This window comes from Aulonocara stuartgranti, assembly GCF_965226115.1.
Source record: "Aulonocara stuartgranti genome assembly, chromosome: 18".
NCBI lineage: Eukaryota > Metazoa > Chordata > Actinopteri > Cichliformes > Cichlidae > Aulonocara > Aulonocara stuartgranti.
In genome coordinates, this window is record NC_138954.1 from 15,820,850 (window position 1) to 15,846,939 (window position 26,090).

At 38.0% G+C, this 26,090-nt stretch overlaps 1 protein-coding gene across 3 annotated transcripts in view; it reads left to right on the plus strand.

The window, feature by feature from the left end:
- LOC309694116 (corticotropin-releasing factor receptor 2) overlaps nucleotides 1-25,795 on the plus strand; it is a 47,477-nt gene extending 21,682 nt beyond the window's left edge. For 2 of the 3 annotated variants that reach the window (XM_082513895.1, XM_082513896.1), the window contains 10 exons: nucleotides 1,576-1,661; nucleotides 2,582-2,688; nucleotides 5,286-5,403; nucleotides 5,502-5,655; nucleotides 9,834-9,894; nucleotides 9,994-10,066; nucleotides 11,308-11,393; nucleotides 13,918-14,053; nucleotides 14,561-14,602; nucleotides 21,938-25,795. In XM_082513895.1, coding sequence (XP_082370021.1) covers nucleotides 1,576-1,661; nucleotides 2,582-2,688; nucleotides 5,286-5,403; nucleotides 5,502-5,655; nucleotides 9,834-9,894; nucleotides 9,994-10,066; nucleotides 11,308-11,393; nucleotides 13,918-14,053; nucleotides 14,561-14,602; nucleotides 21,938-22,078 — 1,004 coding nt within the window. In that variant the 3' untranslated portion in view covers nucleotides 22,079-25,795. Of the gene's footprint in view, nucleotides 1-1,575; nucleotides 1,662-2,581; nucleotides 2,689-5,285; nucleotides 5,404-5,501; nucleotides 5,656-9,833; nucleotides 9,895-9,993; nucleotides 10,067-11,307; nucleotides 11,394-13,917; nucleotides 14,054-14,560; nucleotides 14,603-21,937 lie in introns of those variants that run through there. The other variant, XM_082513897.1, reaches the window with a different exon arrangement.
- The last annotated feature ends 295 nt before the right edge of the window (nucleotides 25,796-26,090 follow it).

A 26,090-nucleotide genomic window follows, 5' to 3' on the forward strand; every position in this document is an offset into this window, starting at 1 on the left:
CTATTTATCCCCTTCGTATATTTTATTTTATTTATATATGTCTCTGTATTTATATATATGTGTGCGTGTGTATATAATATTCTGTAACTCTGTAACTTCTGTCGGTGCTGTGCTTTTGGAAACTGAATTTCCCACAGGAACCCACCCGAGGGATTAATAAAGTTTTATCTTATCTTATCTTATCTTATCTTACTAAAATGATCCTTTTCAGCTATTTTATGCATGTTGCCTCCAAATGAATGCAATGTGTTGAAGTAATGCTCCTGTTAGAGATCCTTGCCGTCTTCACTGCTTGTAAAAACAACAAATTTAAAAAAAAATGCAGGTTCTCTCATTTGTTTGAATCAAACTTTAAACCCTGCAGACATGGAACCTTAAATGCACCGGGACTTTGCTGAATGCCACATGGCACTTGATCAATAAACACACTGAGGCAGTTTCACACGATGAATATGGTTTTAGAATACATAAAAAAAACAAACTAATTCACGGTGTCGTATACCACAGAGTCAGTTGTTTTATTGGTTTCACTGAATTGCCACTATGCCTGCACAAGTCGATCCCTCTCACATGGCTGAGAACTAGGATTTTCCCTCATGAAGAGCACAAAACATTCTGCAGTCACGACGTGTCGCCATCAGTCAAGTGAAGAGCTTAAACCAAGCTCATTTTAAATCTTATTTCTCCTTGTCTTGTGTAGCTGCCACAAGCAGTTTTGTGGTCTCTGCTGTCAAAACTGTCACATTATATAACATTAAATTGAATGCAAAGGATATTACTCTGTTCCTGCCACTGCTTCAAAAATTGAGGTGGACGTTGTCCTCGCTTTTTATTTTGTTGTTGACAAGAATGTTTGAATTAAGATGGGTTAATGTGAATGTTGCAGTTTACAGTTGGGTATGATATCAGTTTTCTAAACGTTCAGAGGAATGCATTTATTCATTCAACAATGCTTATTTTCAGGACAATATCAAAACCTTGCAGGATAATAAGTTACATTAATGATTGCATGGATTTGGAAAACTGCACAAATTAGTTAAATAAAGGAATAAAATTGATTAAATGAATACTTTAATTGGCCATCATAATAATACAAAGGCAGAAACATGCTGCTGTGTTCCCCCCTGCCCTCTATACATTTCCTAGTGTTAAAGAGATAACAAGAACCCACTGAATGCACAAGGAAGAACTTCAAAATGGAAAATGCAGTTCAAAGTTGATTATGGGGAGCGGGTTTTAAGAGATATGCAAATAAACTGACAGAGTAAGAGGCTTTGCATTTCCCCCTATGAATAAAAATTTGTATTGCTAAATTGGTATTCTGGGTGAGAGTCAGACGGATAGTAGTGCTCAACTTTGAACTGAGCTCTGAAGAAATTACAAGGATGGTTTAGCTTACCTACTTGGAAAACACTTTACTGTAACAGCAAATCACTGGTTTATGCCTGCTCTTGACTTAGCTGATTGCAGTGCTTTGGAATAATGAATATGCAAGATCTTTATAGCTCAACGTGCATTTTAAAACAATATGTTTGCGAGAATGCCAAAGCTTTACCGTTTTCTCTTTTCTTGCAGGGAGCGCTTACAGGGAATGTATGGATAACGGAACATGGGCGCTGAAGAGTAATTACTCCAACTGTGAACCCATTTTGGAGGAGAAGGTAGGTGACTGCAGGCGGGAGTAAATCCTGCAGTTCTTCAGAAAAACACTCATCATCGTCAGAAAAATTGCAATCGGATGCAACAATGAAAAAGAACCAAACAGAACCGTATGTCCCTTTATGATGCGGTGCGGTTAAACCCCCCCCCCCCCACTTTAAAACATGTTCTTTTTGAGCAGTATTGTCTGTGTCTTTGTAAACAAAGCCGGAGGACAAACTGCAGGAGCGATGCACTGTATGTAGCAAGTTTTGGCCTGATTACCTCGTACTGTGGCTCCGATTCTGTGTCTTGCTCTATATTCTTAGATAATTTTAAGCCAAGACTGAAGTATGTCAATGACATTTGCTTTTTATAATCATAGTTAAATCTCAGTACAATGAAGCCTGGATTGAGTAGCAGCTGAAATGATGTAGAGACAGCCCTCTCATACAAATTATGTTCTTGTTATCATTCAAATTCAAAAATCTCGGACTAAAATTATTTAACTGCAGCCTAAGGGAAACGTATTTGCTCCACCAATGTTGGGATCATTAGGTCTCTCAATAATGTTTGCAAATGGAACAGTTTAAAAGACAAAAAACCTACTTTCATTCAAGCATAGAATACTTTGCTAACTGCTTCATTAAAGAGGAATGATTATTTGCATCAGTAATGTAAAAGCTTGGCTTTGAATGCACTCTGCATGCCACTGCCTCTTGGTTCCTCTACTATTGTCACGACCTAAGCATGTAATTACTTGTGACGACCTATTAGTGCACTGAACATGTATTAACATCTAAAATTTGCAGGGAAAAGGCACTCTTGTTGTTAAACTGCATGCACTAGATAGGTTCTTCCACTGTGTTTATACATTGCTTTGTCTTTGTTTCTATTATGCAGCTGTAACAATAAAGAAGTAATTCATGGGCTGTCTTTTCAGAGAAAATATCCGATGCATTATAAAATAGCGCTGATCATCAACTACTTAGGCCATTGCATCTCTGTGGGAGCTCTTGTCGTGGCCTTCATTCTCTTCTTGTGCTTAAGGCAAGTACAAAAATAGTGCATATTTGAAACGTGTCCTGTATGAACCTCATGGAAGACAATCAGTGAAATCCACATCATACTCACACTGCTTATCATTAACTTGCTTATGTCAGATGAATAGAACTCTGCAGCTCAGCCGCGATGGAGCACTCAGGCACGGAAGGGCCTAATGTGCGTTTCCCAACACTTGTGTTTGAAGTTGTATCTCTTTTCATATCCTGGCTTCAAAACACACACACACACACACACACACACACACACACACACACACACACACACACGATATATCAGTTATGACAAAAGAGGGCAAACACCAGCATCCTGAGATACTTTGTGTACTGAGGTTAGATCAATATGGGCTTCTGAAAGCAAATACAGATTATTTCATGGAGACTAAAATAGTTATTGTCTTCTGAGGTTAAATCTCCCTAGACTTCACAGAGAAATCAGCAACTATTTCTCCACATATATATTTATTCTTGGCCATTTCGGGAAATGCATTTGAAGAATCACCTGCAACTATAAGTCAGTGCTAAATCTTGTACAAAGATTAACTTTCAGCAGTGTTTTAAAGCTGAAGATGTCTACATTTTTAAAAAAAGTAAAACCCTAATTTGCATGAAAGTGCCTGTTCCCTGAGTCATAACTGTGTCAAATCTGAGCACACAAACATTATACATGCATTTTTAGAGTTAGCACACTTTTAGTTTATCATGAAGTTTTATGTAGTTCGAAACTAATCTCGTAATAATTGCCTGCAAACAGGAACTGGCAACTGGAAAAAATTGATTGGCCTAAAAAAGGCTCAGTTTTCACACACTGACTGCAATTACAGAACTGCCAGAAAATTGATCAAAGGTGTAAAAGCCAATAACCGGGCAAACCATTGCAGCGGCTTCATCCCAAGTATAAACTTATTCTGTCAATATTCCAGCCTATAATGTCATCTCGCTGTGAATAAACTGTCCTTTACTTTTAAACTTTTGACACTTAGACAATGATGCAGGAGAGCACAAAAGAAGCAGAAAAAAAGTGCCTTGTGAAATTTTAAGACATTCTCTAAACACATATCAGGAGGCTGTCAAGGCCTTGAGAAACAAATGCTTTATTTATTTCTCCTTACTCCAGCAGATGAAGGATCCTGTTCAGCACTATCAGTTTTGTCCTTAACCACACTGCCTCTATCTTTCCAAGTCGTTCTCCTGCATTGTGCGACAGCTTTCTAAATTTTTTCTTCATACGATCTCACTTCTTAGAATTAATGCTGCATTGTACAACTGGTTCAAAATGCTGACTTCTGACAGGTACACAGAAGCACAGTCAGAAGCACAGTCGTATTTAGCCCTGTCTTAAAACGCAACACTGGCTTCCTGAGACATACAGGTTGAATTTCAAAATATTGTGGCTCACATATAAGAGGTTGAATGGGCTCGCTCCAGGTTATCTATCAGACATTTTACAGTCCTACATCCCATGCCACTCACTAATAGGGCATAGGATGTAACGATATATATCGGATGATGATATAAAAACGTCTATCGTTTCATTTGACGCTATCGTTTGTTTCGTGGTGTCGCAAAATAAACTGTTTACGGCAATATTTTTTTATGGTTTTGATGGTCACTGTAGTGGCTATGTTAATTTCTTAAAGTTCTCTCTTTCTCTTATATTTAATATAACCACACTGTGGACGGACAAGCGCCTGTTTTTATGCGTTGTCATTAGCAACAATGACGGTAACACCATCGCGTGTCCGCTTGTTTATGTTCCACATAAACCTTTCACAATAAAGCTCAAGATCCTGTTGAGACTTTTCAAAATAAGCTGAATCACGTGAAAGAGCAGATTATTTACGGATGAGAAGTAAAAAAGATCCACCAGGTGCTAAAAAATAAACCTTAGACTCAAACGTTAGAGCAGGCGTTTCCCCGCAGCACGCCGTGTAATAAATACTCACAAAGAAAACAGCGGCTGTTACAACTTATGCCTAAAAATGTATAGTTTCATGCATCGGTTAAAACACTCGACTCCAGGTACGCAACGCGCAGCTGGAAACACTTAAGGCAAGATGAGCTGCCCGAGAGTCACAGAATTTACAGAAAATGTTACATTTGTGTGATTTATATCGTTATCGGACGATAGAATTCTTATATTGGGATATGAGATTTTGGTCATATCGCACAGCCCTACTCACTTATGTCCGCTGATTAACGTCTTACAGTAATTGGCTTGTGCAGATCACCCTGCAGTCTTAGTCGCAGCCTTGGAATTGTCTCTGTTTCTGGATTAGATCATTTTCCTCAGTAACCCAATCCAACTGAAAACCTACATCTTCTCATTAGCTTTTCTTTTCAGCTCAAATTACTGTAGTTTTAATTTATTGTGCCATTTTCATTCATTAATTTCATTAATTTAGTAGCTTAAATAATTATATTTTATTTCTTGTTCTTAAATCATTTTGTATTGTTTCTGTGATAGCACGTTGGTTCATGTGTCGTGTGCTTAAACGGTCTAGATGCAGTAATTAAACTGACCTGACTTGAGTTTGTTTTTCAAAACATCTTAATCAGCCATCTGCGTTTGGCTTATTGTTTTAGGAGCATACGATGTCTTCGAAACATCATCCACTGGAACTTAATCACCACCTTTATACTGAGGAATGTTATGTGGTTTTTGCTTCAGCTGATTGACCACAATATCCATGAGAGCAATGAGGTAACAGTAGTGATGTGTTATGGGGTTTGAAAGTATCACTGAGGTGTTAATTTACCAATACAAAGTCTTTAAAATCTTTTCTGAATTCTTTTTTTCAGCCTTGGTGTCGCTTAATAACGACTATATACAACTACTTTGTGGTGACAAACTTTTTCTGGATGTTTGTTGAAGGATGCTACCTTCACACAGCCATTGTAATGACATATTCAACTGATAAGCTGAGAAAGTGGGTCTTCCTGTTTATCGGCTGGTGTAAGTATGATTGTTATCAATGCATTTGTCATGCTATATTCAGCTCAAGGCATTTTTTTATGAAACACATTTCATACTCTATGGAAAAACCATAGTGCTTTATAAACTCTATTCAAAGCATAAACAGGCTGAATATACAGACTTTAGTTTAATAAAATGGTAAAATGAAACAAAATAAGACAAAGTATTATTAGGTGACATTACCTTTACCTTAAGCCAAGCTATCATCTGTTTGGACACAATGAACATAAGCTTTCCTTTGATGAACCAATACTTTTAAATGAGTGGATTGTGTAAAATGCACCATTTCAAAGGCCTTGAATAAATCTAAAAACAGGGCACAGCAATGATATTTTTATCCACTGTGTTATTAAAATCTGTCACTGTATTTATAGAAGTTTTTTTTTCCCATTTTACTATACTCTGATCTCTCTAAAAACTAGCTGATAAGGTTATAAGACATTTCTTTAGAAGGTTAAAGTACAGCAGAAAAAAAATTGGAAAGCGGCTCGTACGAATGTCAAATATTTATTTATTTGTGTTATTGATTCTTGAAGGACATACATAATCAGGTAATCATTAAATCAGCAACCAGGGCACACATGCATTTAAACATGTAGACATGATCAAGACGGCCTGCTGAAGTTCAAACCAAGCATCAGAATGGGGAAGAAAGGTGATTTAAGCGACTTTGAACATAGCTGGGATTTTTTAATAAATCCTCTTGAGAATTTACAGAGAACGATTAAAAAAACAAAAAAACAAAACAAAACAAAAAACAGTTCCCTGGGTGAAAATACCTCTTTGATATCAGAGGTCAGAGGAGAAGACTGCTGCAAGCTAGTGGAAAGGCAGCAGTAACCACTCATTACAACCAAGAAGAGCATCTCTGAATACACAGCTCTTCAGACCTTGCAGCCACGTCAGAAGATCAGACTTGGCGCCACTCCTGCCAGCTAAGAACAGGAAAGTGAGGCTCCAATTCACACAGGCTCACCGAAATTGTACAACAGAAGATTGGAAAAATGTTGTCTGGCCTAATGACTCTCAATATTTTCTGCAGCACTGTCAGAATGGTGGAAACAGCATGAACAGAGGTGGCAATGTGATGATAAAATACTAGTATATAAGTATACAATTTTTATGTAAATTGAAATAATCCTTAAATGTACTCAGCTTGAATCAGTTAAAGAGAACATGAGCAGAAAAAAAGAAGGAAAATGAAAAATAGCTGTTTTTTGTTGCCTACATTGTAGAGGGTAACTTTGCCTCTAACGAGGAACATGAGTAGCGAAGAGGTTAAAGTGGGATTCAGCAGGTGAGGGAACCCTAATATTAGTTGTGGTTCAGCGTGGGGAAAAAGAATCGCAGCTCACAATAATTTCTATTGAGAGCTCCAGTAGGTTTTCTTAATGTAGCGGCTGTGATCAGCTGATCTAAATCCACCACAGTGCAGCAAGTTAACCAGTTTATCCTGCACTAACCTGCAGAGTATTTTCATGCAACCTTTAACCTCCTAAGACCTAAACTCTTCCACGGCATGCATTTTTTTTACCTTGTTTTTCTTTTTATGAAAAATGAGAGCCGCATATGAGGATATTCATTTAAAATTTTGATAGAACAGTAGCAGTATAATGTCCTCATAAGTGGATATCAGGCCCTTGTAGAGCAAAACTGTATTTTGGTCTAAATAACCCAAAATGTGATGTCCACATATGTGGATGCCAGGTCCTAGGAGGTTAAATAGCACAGTTAGTCTTGCTCAGTTTGTTTTGCAGCATGTTTCACAATATGAAAAAAAAAAAACATGTCGCATTTACAGACCTGTACATACCTGATTAAAAAATTTGAAAACTTGCATATCCAATTTATCAAACACTACTGAGCAGTCCTTACCTTTAAATCTAACCTCTGTTCTTCATCTCCTGTCCTGCCTTTCTTATCTTTCTCTGAGTGACGTTAGCGCTCTTTCTTTTCTCTCCCTGTGAAATACAGCAGCTGGACCTTCAGCTAGAAAAAAAAACTGCGAAATAAACTGAACACAGACAGTTTGTTTGTTAAGCTGATAGAAACACTGCATTTGAAATTACCTGCCACAGTGACAAAACGTCACTCCTTTAATACTCGCTTGTCTTCTGTAGAGCTGACTATGGCACACGTTTGGTTTTGTTGTGTGTGTGATGCTGTTATGTCAGTATGAACCAAAGGCTTTGAGGAATTCAACCTTGTTCGATCTATGCCATGAAATATTAAGGCAGTTTTAAAGGCAAAATTGGATCCAACATGGCGCTAGCAAGCTGTAACTAACAGAGTGACTGGTGAATGTGCTCAAAATTAGAAAAAGAACAGTTTGTCAAACAATACATATACTCAAAAGGAGAATTTCACTTTTCTTGCATTAATTGAAAACCAGGTTGTGACAAAACACTGTTATCAGGCGTTATTGTTTGAACTGAACATGTGCCTGAGAGTACAATCACTTCTCCAGTGAAGAGGAGGGAAACTCTTTAGTGGTTCATATCCGAGATAAGACTTTAATTTAATGAAAGAACCGGCATGCAGCGTGCTTGACTTTGAGTCCTGAATATACAGCAGATATCCCATCATGACCCTATAAATGATCTCACCTTGACTGATAAATCAAGCATATTATATGCTGTACAGAGCCAACATCATCAGGGACAGAAATACACAAAGTATTCTGCTCGCATGCTTCCCGGAAACACTGAGATTTTCTCCTTCTGTTTATGTAATGGACATAGTGTGCTCAGCAGAAAGAAAAACCCCCTCATACTTTACTTCAAACTAGGTCATGAGAAAATGAGTTAATGGAGCTTTGTGAGCACAAGATTAAAATATGAAATCTTATCAGCAGATGTAGAGAGTAGATGACGGTGAATGACAGATGGATGATATTATTGGGAAGCTAATGTTAGCTTTGAAATAGAAATAAAAAAAAGATCTCACACATATTCATCAGATTTTTAATTCTCTAATATGATTTTAATAAGAATATAATAGTAAGTACTGGCAGCTTGTCTCAAAAAGATTAGATTAGCAGAGTAGTTCCTATTTGCAGGTCCACTCATCCACTCCACCTCCATATATAAAGTATTATCCATTTAAGTCGTTAATTTCATATTAACAATCATAGAGTATGTACAATATAATATATGCTTTATTTTAAATGGGGTTATTGCAGGTGCTTTCTCATTGGGTTTCATTTGGAGAGGCTTCTAATTAATTTCATTAGGAGGTGATAGAAGTGGGGCGCATGAAATCTGTCCGCTACCACAGGTCTGATGAGCTGGGATCAAAACTGCTTTTGATGTGTGTTTTATTTAAAGTGATTTTACTGATACTTTTCAGATTTACGAACATTTCGTCCGATTTGTGGACATTTTCCTCCTGCAAAGCTGTTATATGTTACATGTAACGAAAAATTTGATGAAAAACAGTCTGAAGACAGCTAGTATGCTCTGAACGGTGATTGCATTCGCGTTTGATTGATACGGTCAGTGCAGTTGCTCTTTTCTGGAGAGGTCAATGCTTTTTATAAGAAATCTCAGCCTATTCAAGCACACTTGGTCTTACTTTGTCAGGCCTGGCACCTAACACGCTGATTTGACACGTTAACGCATGGCCTTTATTCAGCAGTGACTGATTTTAGAGGTATGGTGAACTGGTCCTTTTTTGTTTTATTAAAGCAGTTAAAAAAGATTGTTTTGATTTGTGTTGTTTGTTTTATATGTGAAAAACCTTCTATTTACTTTGTCAAAGCATCAACATCAAAACTTTTTCCAGATATACATTACATGCTGGACTAGGGGAAGCAGTTGTGATTCATGAGTTATATGGTATGACTCTGAAGCCCCTTTTGGCAGAGATTATGCTACTGTTGCCGTTACTCTATAACCCTTGAGGGCAGTAAAAATTGGAGCATGTTCTGTTTTAACTTGATTCTTTGTAGTTGAAGCGTGTTAGTTTGTTATCCCCTCCCCCTCCCCATGGCTGTGCATGTAACAAAACAAAAACCGAAAAGCAAAGAAAAAAAAACAATCTTTGATTTTTGTCTTTATTATTCTGACCTTCTTTCTTCAATTCCATGAAAAAAAAATCTGTTTACCAAATACGTTTTATTTTATTTCCACTTACACGACTCTTCCTTGTTACTCCAGGTATTCCGTGTCCTATAATTGTGGCTTGGGCCATAGGAAAGCTGTATTATGAAAATGAACAGTAAGAAATCCCCTAATAATTTGTGGCCACATAATTAGAATGTTTTCTGGATAATTTCTTTAATTAACGGTACGTTTCTTCTTCTTTTCCTGTCAACAGATGCTGGTTTGGTAAAGAACCTGGAAAATACATGGACTACATTTACCAGGGACCTGTTATTCTTGTGCTTTTGGTGAGCTACAACAAAGAAAACGGACTGTAAATTTATTGCCATTAATTTGACATTATTTGCTAATTAACATAGAAAATCTGCCCTATACTGATTTTTTTTTTTTTGCATTTCTGTGCAGTGACTAGATTAGAAAGTCACAAAAGCAGTACAGTGCAAAAGTACTGAGCCCCTCACTTTTGAATATTTTGTGCAGCCATTTATTGAAATGTGCAAACATGGAACATTTTTGGTGTGACCACCTTTATTCTTCAACACAGCCTGAGCTCTCTTCGGCAAGCTTTCCAGCAATTCCTTTAAGCAGCCTTCAGGCTCGAAAAATAACTTTTACAATACCAGCAAGCTTCAAAGGCAGCACGACCAGCTGGTCATACCAACATATTGACTTTCAAGTATTCTTCAGGACAGTCTGGACTCTCTTAGACAAGCTTTTTTTGTAATTTCTTTAAGTAGTCTTCAGAATTAGGCTTCTTTGAAGGACATCAAAAGCTTTTCTTTGGATGTTGTGTTTTGTTCTGTTCTCCATGAAGATGATCCTACACTTTTTCAACAATGTTGTGGTCTCAGCTCTGTGGAGGCCAATCCATGACTAATAGTATTCCACTGTGTTTTTCTATCCAGGTAAGACTTTAGTATATAGATTGTTTGAAATACAAAAAAACCCCAAGCTGTTGCCAATCAGATGCTTTAGATATGATATTACATAGTTAATCAATATCAATTAATTTCACTTTTCTGCATTTTTGATTCCATATGAAAAATACAGCCCCAAAGCAGGACACAGCTTCATGTTTTTACATATGGCCAGTGGTCAGCATTAAGTGAACTGACAAACAAAAAGCATCCCACTGAAAATGGTCAGGTGCAAGGACTGGACTGAAAATGAATTAAAAAGGACTCAATGTCCAAAGAAAAACTTCTGACTCCTTTGAAGCTAAATATAAAGAAATGAGGGATGACTCATGACTTTTGCACAGAACTGTAGTCTTAAGGGTTTCCAAACAAAAGACTTCTGAAAATAAGAAATTGATTTCACATAAATGTTTGTGCTTATGTAAGTCCTTAGCAACATGTAATATGATTAATCACTGTCTTGTTAAGGAAGATTATATGCTGTGACGAGTGTTACTTCTTCTCTCCCAGCTCAACACTGACTGAGCTGTCTGATATTTTCCCCTCTGTATAATATAAGTCATTAGCACAGCATTTTAAAGTAATAATTTCCTTATGTCTTCTTCTTCTAGATAAACTTTGTTTTCCTCTTCAATATAGTTCGAATTCTTATGACCAAACTAAGAGCTTCAACCACATCAGAAACAATACAGTACAGGTGAGTTGATTCTGTTGGTAACTGCATATAAATTTAGGAGCAGTACACTTTGTCTTCCTTCTTTCAAGGACATTAAGGAGTGTTTCAGAAGAAGCACATTTTTAGAGTGATTAGACTCATTTAAACCTTTATCATCAGCATCAGACCTCATTTCATACAAATCTAAGAGCGTTAATATCCTATCAGTGAACAGATGTTTGGTGATCAAAGGGTCCGGTGTTAATGATAATTAAATCAAACTGCTATTAAGGAAGAAATCTGTTATTGTGGTTGTGACTTTTGCCTTATGACTTTAAGGCTAAGTATTGGAAATTTTGTGGGAAAAGAAACTAACTTCACTAAAAAACTGTGCTGTGATTTGGTGTCTTGTGAAATTTGGATGGTAGAGTCATAGACCACATGAAAGCATCCATCCAACCTTGTATGAATGGTTCAGGCTTTTGGTGGTGCTGTGATGGTGTATGGGGGATATTTTCTTGACATACACTGGGCCCTGTTGTACTACATGATCATCATTTAAACACTGACCACCTCCATCCCTTCATGACTACAGTGTACCCATCATCTGACGGCACAAAGCTCAAATCATCTCCAAGTGGTTTCTTCGACATGACAATAAATTCACTTCGCAAATGCCAAATGTCGCCACATGTCAATTCAACAGTGCACCTTTCGGATCTGGTGAATGGGAGGTTCACATCATGAATGTGCAGCTGACAAATCTACAGCAACTGCGAGATGCCGTCATGTTAAAACGGATCAAAGTCTCTGAGGAATGTTTGAGGAACCTTATTCAAACTATGCCACAAAGGATTAATGCAGTTCTAAAGGCAAACAGGGGTCCAACACAGGTCTAACCTGGTAACCAGTGTGCTTAATAAAGTATATAATAATAATAATATGAGCCTGAAACAAAATAAGTATATTGTCTTGTCTTGTAACTTATTACAGGACACTGCAAAAGTACTACAAATGTGCTTCTTACCCATAAAATAAAGATTCAAGACAAACGCCTCAACCTTAAGTGAACTCCGTTGCAATACTTCATGCAAGAAGTTCTTTCATTTACACGCACTAGTAACAGTTAAAGGGGAAAAACCTTGGGTTTGTCTGATTCTGTGTGCCTGAGAAGAGAGCAGAGATTTAGCGTGCGCTTGAGAGGCACGAGCTGAGTGCATACCTGAATTATGCTGTTAGGTTGTAGATCTGGAATGGCTGAAATTGCTAAAAGAGTGAGCTTGTTTACCTACCTGCTGTTACTGTGTCAAGTGTGTTTTTCTCCAGTGGGGATTATTTCAAGCGCACAGAGTGTTTTCAGTGTCACGGCTCAGACAATCTGAGTGTAGTCTTTTCAGGCTGGGGCTGGATTGCTGGTGGTTGTTGTGAGCCATACAAATTTAAGCAAATGAAGCACAGGGGTTTCAAGCTGAACTTCTTGACCTTAAAAAAACCGATTGTTTTAAAATGAAAATTATAATCAGTAAGGGCAAAGAAAGGTTTGTGGTCATCCCTAAATTATGGGACTGTCATAGCTCATATTAAAAGTCCCCACCATGGTCTTTTCTGTTATTCCTTGAATTAGGGTTGGCTGTTGCCCTTATGATCTTGAATCTTTTTCTCACGTGAGTGCTTTCAGAGTTTTCCCTGTCTGAGCCTGTGTGTATTTTGTTCTGCAAGTATTGGTTTTTTTTGTCCTTCTTTCTTTTACTTGCCCTTTTGTTTTCCTCATGTGGCTTTATGTGTTTTCACTTTCTTTTTCCACCCTGATTTGATTGATTTCTCCTGTGTCTTATTATCCCTCTCCCTAGTCCGTATAGGCGTTGTTACATCTCTCGCCTGTTCTCGAGACTCCCTTGTTTTCTGCTGCCTCCCTGTGTTTTGGATTGCTCCTGTTGGGTTTTAGATTCCATGGATTTGGATTCATTTGAGTTTTTCCATCACACTTCACACTGCTTTTGGTTGTCTATGAGTTCTAGATTAAGGTTTCTAGTTTATCCATCCACTTGCCAGTGCCTGCTGTGTCTGCTTATTGGATCCTCTTGTGAACATTTCAAAGTATGGGACAGTTTGAGCTTTATTTTGAAAAACAAATTCAGAGAGCCGAAGCAAAATTGGCTTGGACGTGCTCAGAGGAGGCGTAGTGGACATGTTGGACATGTGACAGGACCACAGAGGAGGTTTATGGATGCAGTGGAGGAGGACATAAATCATCCACATTTTCATCTATAGATGTGATGGCTTATTGTTGCATTGCAAAACCAAGAAAGCTAAACTTTGCTCTTATTCACACTGTCAAAATTATTACAGAAGAGCTAGAATTATATGTGACATACATATTTTTGCTACCCCTGAAAAGGGGCCCATCTTCCAATCTGAAACATCCATGTGGTGGAGGGTGACATTTTTATTTTTATCCCTGTCTGCCGCTGACACAGAGTCATGCATTTTCCAGAATCCACTGGGCTGACATTCAAGGCTCAATTTTTGCAATTCTATAAATGAGACTCCAACTCTGTCTTCACAGAAAAGCCGTGAAAGCAACACTAGTCTTGCTACCTCTGCTCGGCATCACCTACATGCTCTTCTTTGTGAATCCGGGGGAGGATGACATCTCGCAAATTGTGTTCATCTATTTCAACTCCTTTCTACAGTCTTTTCAGGTGAGATTATGATTAATAATACAGTGTGACAGTGGCCAGAGTTTGAAAGCTCACACTCACTGCCCACAAAGCTAAAAATATGAATCATTCTGATTTCTTAATGTGTTTTTATCTCAGAGTTGTATCGCTACTTTAAAGAGCGACTTGTCAGGTTCTAAGGCTTCTTGTGGGAAGATGATTTGAAGTAGCATCCTGGCTGCGCTTACACACAACATGGCCCTCCTACCTCATGTTCAGTGCTCTCAGCTGTCAGGAATAACAGAGCCATGTGGGCATGATTTCTGCTCTGTGGCTATTATTTATTTATTTATTTATTTATTTATCTCCTGTGCTTAAATGTAGGGCTGAGTAGGGGGAGGGGCGGTTCGAGTAGAGCTTTAAAAATTCTATATTTTGCTTTGGAAATTTGTTTTGCCTTTTCTTTATAATGATTGCGTCTAATTACAGTGCCATTACATAATACAGGCACATTTTCTGCTTCTAATTCTAATGTGTCTTATTTTGCAGGGGTTCTTTGTGTCAGTGTTTTACTGCTTTCTAAACGGAGAGGTGAGTCACTGGAGTTTAGCAAAACGCCCGTTATTTATGATGTTAATTTTACTGTCAATATCTTTGGGGTTTTTTCTTTGATACACAAGCTTAATAAAACCATAAATTGATAGCCTTAATTCGTTTTAATATTGTTTTTCTAACTTGCCTCCAAGTTAACATTTTTATGTTCAACCAGGGGGAGGATCAAGTAGCTGTAATAGAAAAGAAAATGCCAAAGAGTTTCCGTGCAGTCAGTGAAATAACAGCATAGAAAACTTTTATGAGGCTGTCTCATTTTTGCCTGATTGAAATAAAAGCAAATTACCAAAACTCCAGCTGGTTGAAAGTCATTAACGCCATTATGATTACACATAAATTGTGATAGAAAAAAAATGAAGGAATCTCTTGCTGCGCGCTCTCATCCCTAAAATTATTGAAACTCGGGGGTAAAGAGTTTGTTAATTTAATGACGTGATGTGAAGAAATTGAGTCATCCTATTTGAACAGATATTAATTGCAATTTAAGACTCTGAGTGGCAAACAACAAAACGAAAAAAGCAATTGTGTGACTTTAGGCCACATTACAAACGACTGCTGTAAAGCGGTCCTTATTTAAAAAATGAAAAATTAGGAGGCTTGACTTAACTATTGCTATTTATTATATGATTTTGCTAGTATAGTGCATAAAAACCACCCAGCTCTGTCACAGCTTGTTGTTTTCCGATTTTGGTTTTTGTCCATATGGACATTCTGGCTTCCTGTCTTTGTCTGGCTTTAGTATCATTTTTAGAAAAAGAAATAGTGCATAAATATGTAGAACACTTTTCAAACCACAGCTACAAAATGCTCCACTAATATAAAACAAAATACAAAATGACAAATACCACAAATATAGAAATGTCATCAAAACTTACGCTCCCTTTTTATGTGAGCTGTCAGGGTGGGTGTGACACTTTAATATAACCCCTGATTTGGCTTCATTAGTTGGAAGGAAATTTGGAGCTATCCAGCTTTTTATTGCCGAAAGACGGACAGGGATCTGAGAATGGTCAGTATAGTTTATATATCATCTGACATAAATAGAGCTTAACACAAGTAGAATCAAGACTAATGAGAGACTAATAGATCTATTTGCAGGACTCAAACTGAAATTGATTCAATTGGCTACTGACGTGGTTCATAAGACAAAAATATCCAGTACCAGGGGATCCAATTATTAATTTCTTCTGCAGTGGTCAAAGTCAAACCGTGTTATGTTTACTACTGTCAGTTATCTAGACACAGAACAAGTGTTAATTGAAAGAATTTGTGTCAAAACATCCTTTTTCTGTCATAACGCTGTGTGAGGCAGGCAGGAATAGGACCCAAAAACGCAGAACACACATGCAGGGCTGAACTCACTTTACTGCTGGATTCAGAAACTAAGCTAACTGAAAAACGAAACAAAACAAAACTGGAATGACACTAAGAAACTAAACAGCCAGAATACACAGCCAGAGGAATGAGGGAGATCAAGAAGAGGCCGGAGGAGACACAGGCATATACACACCAGGATTAAGGGCAGAGAGGAAACACCTGGGAAACACGGCTGGACATAATCTAACTGATGAGACAACAGTGGCGTGTCTAGAAAATTTTTGTTGGGGGGGCCAGGTAGGGGCACAGATTTGGAGAAGGGTGGCAGATTTAATTGGCAGATAATGTTTAAAAAAAAAATTCTACCAACCCTTAACCATAATTCAATAATCCTATAAACCTAATAACCAAATGCACTTTTAACTCTTATTAGAATGAGATTTTAACCACTACGGTGCAAAGTTTTTAGATACTGCGTTGATAAAGTACAAGAGATACAATCAGTGCTTTGTCAGTGCTTACTCAGCATTCAAGGACAGCAATATTTGCATAGTATTTTTACTGACATATACTGCACATATGTTTTGGGCAAAAACATTTTTGAATATTAAAATACGAACATTTGTAACAAACAATTGACAAATTAGCCAATGCAAAACTTTATCTGCCTGTTAAAAAAAAGAAGATAATCTTCTCACAAACTGGTGTTTGATTTTGAAACAAGAAAAAAGTGGAGAAACAACTGAAAAGACTAATATTTGAATAAAACTTTCTATGCTGCCTTATGGTAAACTTTGGTAATATTGATAAAGAACAACACTGGCTGATGATGAAATACATTCAGCTGGCATGGTGACACTGCCAGTATAACCTGCAGGGCTGGACTGGGACAGAAAATCGGGCATTTTGACTACAGACCGACCCACCAGGTATTAAAGCCATAAAGCCTTTGAATGAAAACAAACCCTGTTGTGACAGTGATGTACAGTCTTTTTGGTATATGTATGATTTCTATACATTTTACGTCAGATAAAAACTTTGGTTGTCAGATTTAGATAATTATTTAATAAAATCTAGATATTTTAAATGAGAATAAGAAAGAAAAGTATTTCCTTGTGCCCCCCTTTCCCTGTTAATGCCCTACCTGGCCCCCTGGCAAAACTTTGCTAGACCCGCCCCTGCACAGTTACCAGCTGTCAGCTACATAAAAAAGGATCCTGGTGGGTGGTCTTCACGTTTCCCTCTCACCAGATATCCAAACCCACATCATAACCAGCAGCTTTACAGCTGTGGCTCCAGCAAACATCAGCTGATACTAGAAATTAATATTAAATAAATTCTAACAACAGCCGATCAAGCTTAAACGTGCTGCTGTTGTTTAGCGCAACATCTGCTGGTTTCTCTTTCTGGCGCAAAGTGGGCGATAAACAAACAAGAGAGAAAAGCCGATCAGCTGATCATCGATCAGTTTCATGATTGAAGTAGCAACAGGAGAGGCAGGATGAGAGAAGAGGCAGCTGTGCAGCGTAACGACAGAATAAATCCAGCTTTGTGTCTTTTTCCATTCTAGCTGAAGTTCGGGACAAACTGCGTCTCTTCTCAGCTCAATACGAAACGTGTAATATTTTCTCTGATTGAGGGACCATTCCATTTTTTTAAGGAGCCGTTGGCAACTCTACTAACTAACCTTATGAATAAAATAAAGTTCACTATCAGTAACATCATAGCAACCGAACAGCTGTATAAAAACTCCAAGCTGGCTAGAACGCAGTATGAGGTATTGCAACTGACAGTAAAAAGTCAGCACAACGAAAATAAACTCCACCTAAACTTAGTTCATATCTGACCCAGATAGACTGCAGGTCATAACTTCTTACCTGAAGTTCAGTTCACCTGACACTCGGACTGGTGGCTGCTTCGGGTCTCTCCTCCTGCCTCCCCTTCCCTCATCCACCTGTTGCCTCTGTGGAAGCCCCGCAATAGCCACCACCAAACAACGGAGTTATTTCTACAGATCGACCTACATCTGGCCAATCCACCACCTCTCATTGTTCATGCCGTTACAAAAAAAATAAAAAATAAGTCAAATAAGCCCGATGGCCAGTCCAGCTATGTTAACCTGCAACCAAATCTGCAGCTCCATACAGCAATGTTACGACTTAGATTACATCTTATAACTCATAACTCTTATGTTAGCTCCCCTCAGTAGCATACTGTCTGAAATATTCGAGGGCTGCAATTATTCTTTAAGTGTTATTTTTTCCTTGGTATTCTAATTTCACCGAAGTTTACTAAACTCAACAAACTTAATATTACTTACCGGGACATTTATTCTGTCCTCATTTTCTTTCACCGAAAAATTGTTTCCTGCAGTGCCGTCTTTCGTGCTTGGCTCTCCTACCTTTGCTAACGTGATGCACATAGCGCAGAAGCCGATGCTGCATTCACTTACACTCGGATATCTGAGCTTCACCGTGAAAACATAATCGGACATTTGATATTTGATTGAATTTTATTGTTTTGCCTTTGGGGTGGCACCTGGGGTGGTCAGTCTGGTTGGGGAGGTGGCCTGTGCCCCCCCAGGCCACCCCGCTGGACACGCCATTGCGAGACAAGGGAACCAAAACTGAACAAGATGCACACAGGACAAGAGACTGTCAGAATAAAACAAGAAACATGCACTGAGCCGCAGACTGACTGAATACAGGGAACAGAGGGAGGAGAAAGAGACGAGTAGGTAGACACAGACAGGGGGCAAGAGAGTGAGAGCAACCAGTCAGACACACAGAGACATGACTGGGAAACAGGCGAATAAACAGGGAGACAAGAGAGACTTCACAGGGAGGCACAAATAACTAACACAGGAGATTCTGGGGAGGATGCACACAGACCGAGACAAACGGGACACGAAAGGGAACAAAACTTGATGTACGAAGAAATAACCCCAGGGCTCTCAAACTGAACATAATAATCACAAATACTCCATGAAGAAAGAACAAGAGCAAACAATGCAAAACAAAATGCCTCATGAAGCCAAACAAACTCAAAACACTAGGTCAACGACCCAGGTCCATGACAGTTTCAGATACTGGGTCAATTATAGACCGGCAAGCCATTGAAATCAAATGAAACATTACGTCCTTCAAGTCTAAAGGATGCATTTATTTATATAGTGAGGCATAGTGTTAGCATGTTTAGTAGGAAATTTGAAGCGTTGACTTAAGTCAGTGGTGTCCAACTCCAGGCCTGAAGGGACGATGTCCTGCAGGTTTTAGATGTGTCCTTGATCCAACACAGCAGATTTAAATGGCTAAATGACCTCCTCAACATGTCTTGAAGTTCTCCAGAGGCCTGGGAATGAACTAATCATTTGATTCAGGTGTTTTGACCCAGGGTGAGATCTAAAACCTGCAGGACACCGGCCCTTCAGGCCTGGAGTTGGACACCCCTGACTTAAAGGTATACTGATTGAGTTGATTATCTTGAGTTGAGGTAACGTGGTTGTAATTTTGTAGCAAGGATTTTGCTTTTTGAGACTTTTGGATTAATATTGATGTTATCTGGAATTGTTGAGGCTCTTTAGTCAAAGATCTTGAATTGATCAAAGCAAACAGAAACACTGAGGCATATGCATCATTGTGATGGAAAGAAAGATTCCTGAATAAAACTCTGTTGGAGGATTTCATAATGAGAGGGACCGCATTTTCCGCTCTTAACCCAAATGAATCAATCAGATGCTTTCTGGCAGCCAAACCATGAAACACTTGAGGGAAGATGAACAACTTTAATAATTGACTGACACTTTTCGGCTTGTGGCCTTCATCAGGGCCTTCATCAGGCCACATCTTCCCTCAAGTGTTGCTGGAGTTCCTGCATTGTGAATTCTTTCATCCTCTCCATGCACCTTGGAAGTAGGTGAAGTTGTGCCAGAAATTTTTGCAGCCAAACCATGAAACAAATTAGTAAGTCATGTTGTTACAAGTGCACAGTCAAGTTTCAACATTTTGGGGATAGACATAAATATGCGTAGTGTTGTTTTTCTTAGTTTACTGTACCCATATTAATTAAACTGGCTTTTCTTCAGTGGTCTGGTGGAATGAGTCAGGAGGATTGTGTTGGGACTCTTGATTGAGCCGATAGTGAAGCCAAAATGCTGTGTAACTCTTCACAAGTGAAGTAGACGTATAACTTCTGAGAAAGAAACCTTTTTTTTCCAGGGCAAAGTTGCCAGGCCTTTTAAGCAGTTTCACTCAATGATTTGATGCATGCAATTTTTATGTTCTGGGGGACCATTGAAATTCCCATTCTTTTAAATGGGGTCTTTAAAATAAGTGCCCAAATAACTGCCTAAAAGTGTTAAGAAGATGTCAAGTCCTAGCAAGTGGCAGGACCTGCATCAAAAAACATTGACTGCAGTCATTAAAATTAATGTGAGTGTGGAAAACTTTGTACCTGACTTGGATTCAAAGGACTGAATACGGACACGGGGAGGTGGATGAGCAGCAGAGACAGAAATTAGGTTTTGTGGCCAAATATGCTGAAATCACCATTTATTTGATTTTAAAATATAACGCCAGATCATGGTGGAAGGTTGTGAAGGTGACTTTTATTAAGAATCACATTCAGAAATTTTTAATAAAAGAAAAACCTATAAATCGAGACAAAAGGACAACAGACGGGGAGTATAACGATTATGTCACGTTTGATCGTAATCGAGAGGAAACAGAAATTAAATCAGTATAATAATGGGGTTTAATTTATACATAAAGACACACATTGTGGGAACAGAGCCCTTTAAATTATTGGCAAAAAAGTTATATTTTTTTAATATAACATTTTTACCTGAATATTATTTTTCATTAGTTAGTTAATTAGTTAATGTGTTTACGGTCTCATAGTCTACTGTTAAAGTCATACATTTACAGTCATGAGAAAATCAGAGTTTTAACAGGACTCATTATAATCTTGTTAAAAACTTAGCACACCCTTACTGCTTCCACAGGAATGCAGTGGGTATTGTAAGTAGCAGCCAGGTGCTGCTAATCAAATGCACTCGATCAGCTGCTCATCAACAAGTGTGACAACCTCTTTGGTGACAGAAACAGCAAAAAATCCAAGAACCACATCGCAGACTCTACAGGATTTAGTTAGCATGTTAAGTGTTAAAGTTCATGAAAGTATAATTAGAAGAAAAACGAGCAAGCACGGTTTGTTTAAAAGGGTTGTCAGGAGAAAGCATCTCCAAAATCACATGGCAGGAACGCTTAGGTTTGCAAAGTTGCAACTGAACAAACCACAAAACGTCTGGAACAATGTCCTTTGGACATGTGAGGCCAAAGTAGGGATGTTTCGCCATAAAGCACAGTACCATGTGTGGAGGAACCCAAACACAGCAAATCAGCACAAACACCTGAGACCAACTGTCAGCACCGTGTTGGAGGGCTGATGATTTCGGCTGTTTTTTGCTGTTACAGGACCTGGGTACCTTGCGGTCACTGAGTCGACCACAAACTCCTCTGTATACCAAAGTACTCTTTCAAATGTGAAGCCATTTGTCCAATAGCTAAATCAGCAGCAAATCTATAACAGAATCTGAAAAAGAAAAGAGTCAAAGTGTTATAATGCCAAAGTCAAGACCTAAACGTGACTGAAATGATGGAGCAGGACCTTAAGAGAGCTGTGCATAAACAAATGCCTACAAACCTCAATGAACTGAAGTGTTGTAAAGAAGTGTGGGTTCTTCCAGAGACTGGAAGTCATACAGAAAACAATACTTCAAGTTAAGGAGCGCTAAAGGTGCTTTCTACAAGCTGAACTGAATAATGGAGTTTCACAGGACTGCACAGAATCTTCTAAAACAATTATTTATTCACATGGCTCTATCTTTACATTAAACAATTAAAACGACTTCCCAAAATGTTGTATAATATCTTAAAAAATAATTTGAAGTTTATTGTAATATTCTTTTATTCTCTATATATCTTGTTATCGTTGTAGGTTCGCTCAGCAGTAAGAAAACGGTGGCACCGCTGGCAGGACAACCACGCTCTTCGAGTTCGAGTGGCACGAGCCATGTCTATCCCGACCTCTCCGACCAGGATCAGCTTCCACAGCATCAAACAGACCACAGCCGTGTGACCACAGAAACACGCAATCTCCATACTGATTCCTCCAGCAAGGTCGCTGTTTGTCCGGTATGACTAAGGAGTCATGCGATTTATTTTGCCTGGTGACAAAAGTTCATTTTAACTGCACAAAAATGACATGAAGTTCTCGTTATAAGGTACCGTTCGGGACGTAGACGGGCTGGGTTTTTTCGAAACAACGAAATGGTTCAATGGTCACATTACATCAGGTTTGACCCTATAATTTTAGTGTTGTTACTGGTTATGAGTACTTGAAATTTGACTGACCATGACGCATTCATATGTTGCCAAAACTGCCATTTGTATCTATTATGATAAAAATGCTAAACTGCTCTTTGAATTACCTGCTCTTTATCGGCAGCTTAATTTGACAGAAAGAAGCTTTTTGGTAAGGAAGAAAACAGAAAACAGCACAGAGTAAAAACAAAATAATAAAAAATGAGTCATAACACTCTGAAGTGAAAACAATTTAACGTACAGTCATCAACTGCTTTTTTTAAACTAAAACACAATCTCAACACATGATGTTTTGGTTAATGTGAGATGTGGCTATTTTATACAAACAAGCCATTGTTAAGAAGCTTTTATAATGTGTCTTTTTTTTTAATCATTTTTCTTCTTTCTTTTTTACATCTTTCTTACTGTTGTAAACATTGGTAAATACTTTTTTCCCCTCTTTGTTCTGAGGATTTGATTTTACAACTATTTTTATTTCCTTTTGTTAGACTTGGTCTTATTTTTTTGTTGCTTTTTTTTTTTTACTGTGCAAGGAAGGTGTTGACATAAAGAGCAATTTAACGTATTATGTGTTTGAACTCCCCGAGAGCGATAAATGAGCGTTCCCAACTTAGAGTTCTCTTGCAGACGAGGAAAGGTATGATTATATATACATTATTTTATGGAGCCAAGTGATTCTCATTTATGTAATCTGTTAAGTGCTGCGCATGAATTTGTCATGCAGGCACAGTGGAAGCAGATTAAATTCTTTTGGCTTTACGAAATCCTTGTGGCTTCCTTATAATCAGTGTCACATACTAAGCTTCTGGGTCAAAGGAAGAGGAGCTTGACAATATGAGGACCGATCCTTTTCCTAAACCCTTGCTCTGGTGAGATCAACCTTCTGCTTGCCTGTAACCCCGGCTCTTACACCTCCTAAGGCTGCTCACCCAATAGTAATTTAAACAGCCATGTATGGACAGATAATAATAAGGGAGGAAACGTTTGTTATGAAAAGGTTTATCGATCAATTACAGCGAGCTTACATTTTGATGCACATATTCCCTTCTGTGTTGATAGATTAGCTACACATCTGTTAAATAAAAACTGTCTGACATTTGATGGGTGGCAAAATCAGCACCCCTCATTTCTGTTTGATGTGTGTTTTGTGTGGATTTAACAATAACGCTTAATACTGTGATACTCCAGAGGGGTCATTAAGAAGATTTTGCAAGCTTCGGACAGAAAGTGAATGACCTTCCCATGTTTTATTTATTTATTACGTTTATGTATTTATTTCAGATTATATTTGCATTGATATCGGGGTTTGTATTTAAAAGTGTCGCATAAAACATCCAGAATTTATTTCAAAAACTGAACCCATGTGAAGATGGTGTACATAACACAAAATATTTAATCACATCTTGATGTAAAAAAAGTATTTTGTAAACTTTTGCTACATTACAACATCTGTTTCTGTTGATCTTAGTTCATTTTTGCTGTTGCTGCTTGATGACGCTTGATGTTAGCTGGTAAATACTGATCACCTCTCATTATTTACCCATTAATATATAACTCTGATCAAGGGCGTCATAAGTTAGCCATGACATTGCGCATCCTCCCAAGACTTCAATATGTTACATACATACAAAGTGTACCACATTACATTACAACTGTGACGTATTTTCATAAAGAAACTTTTTTTAAACAAATGTGAATAAAATATAAATAAAACTATATTTTATTTGAACTCACCAAAGAGAGAAACCATGTTTACTGACATACTGACTTTTTAACTGCCTATGTATTTCTATTATTTCCACTGGACTTTGTCGACCAAATCTTGTTTATTTTGTACATCGTTTGTTGTACATGATGTGTATTCAGTGCTGTTTGATGTCAGACATAATTTTATAAAAACTCTTTGTTGAACAACCCAGGTTGCCTTATAAACAAAAGAAAAAAAAGTTTTGTGAAAATGAAGCCGTTGTCTCTGTAAATCATGTATCTTTGTGTTACTTGTATACACTTGGACTGTATGTGTGAAAAAATGATTTTGATTAAAATTTTACTTTAAATTATATAACACACTATATATTTTGGAGGGGGGCATTTCAGTGCATTGGGTCCATACAGTTTGAAAATCTTACAAAAGTCACAGATTGCACTAATAGAATCTGTTCAGCTGATTCATTTGCTGTGTATCTCCCTCACCTCCAGGCACTTTATAAAATAAATACAGCAGTTTTATAATGATCCAATCTCATACTTATTTTTCTGATAGACTGAACGACTGCTGCTTCACTGGCATTTCCTGATCTGAAATTGTAGTTTTTACTCACAGAATGGAAGACACACTCAGAGAGCACTTGCTAGACACTGTTTCATACACTTCAGGCTTGACTGGAGTGAAATGGAGCAGAAACTACAGCCTATCCCCAGAACCCTCAGGATTTGAGTTATACATCCCCAAACAATCGGCCGGGACTCTGATGTAGCCCAATCAAGCCTTATTGTGACAATTAATGTTTCTAATGGTTTCCAGCATTGCAAAAGATAGACAATGCTATCAGATTCTTCAGTATCATGCCAGACGTGTGCAGCACATCTGCACAGCATCATGGATTATTTGCCCTGAACTCCCATGTGTCTGCATTAAACTGCATTCCACATTGCATCAACTAAAAATAAATAACCAGCATGACAACAAAAGGCTGCCACTAAGCCTCGAATTTCAAAATAAACCCATCTGTAATATAATATTTATATCTTAAGCTCAGATAAACTAATAAATGACCTCGCTTAATGAAGTATCTCCCATCACTTAATTATTGCTGCTTTAAGCCAAAACTCCTGCAAAGGTCACCCTGCTGATTTTATACATAAAGGTAAGTTAATAGCAATTCCCACAGGCAGCATCCTTCAGCCTGGCTGTAAAGGAACTTTATTAAGTTTGCGTTTTCAACTTCAGACTTCAAGACTACAAATTTCTAAAAGATGGTGTGCATCACATGTGCACATAGAGGGTGGAGTAAACCTTAAAAACACATTTACCAGCCTGGTGGGGCTAAGAAAACAATGTTTTTGGTGGTATTTGCCTTCAAGGTTTTCTGGCAGAGAAATTCTCGACAGAGAGGATATATTTTAATCCAATCCCTAATATTATTCTAAGCCTTACCAAGTAGTTTTGTTGCTTAAAAATAACCAACAGCACCTGGAAACTGAAAACATTACAAAAGAAATTAAAGCTCTCTGTCAATAAGCCGTAAAGGGAAGCTACTCCCACTGGCAGTTGCTCACATCTTCACCACTGGCAAAACAGTTCTTACTGGTTGACTTGAAATGAGTCAGAACCACTGTGCCAGCACATTAATGTCTTCAGCCACACCGGATTTATAGCTCTGCTTTAATGTTACTTTGTGATGATGGGCCTAATCAGCATTGAGTCAACTCAGTTAGCAAGGGGTTTAATGTAAATTATGCTCTCTGGCTTTAAAACTCTTGGTAAACCTTAAGGGTGAATGGCATTAAAATATATAAACTGTTTTCTTCCAGGAGTTTTGTTATTAAACGGAATTAATGTGGAAATTATTCCAATATGATGCTGCCAGTTTACTGCATTACTTAAACCATACAGTCAATATGTCCCAGCAACTATAAACTGGTGCCAGTCTAGCCGTCTGGTGGAAAATTGGCTGTGAACACATAATAGGTAAATATACTATATAGCCTGAAGCGGCTGGATGAGGAAAGCAGACTGAAAAAGATTATGATGAAGGTCAGCAGAG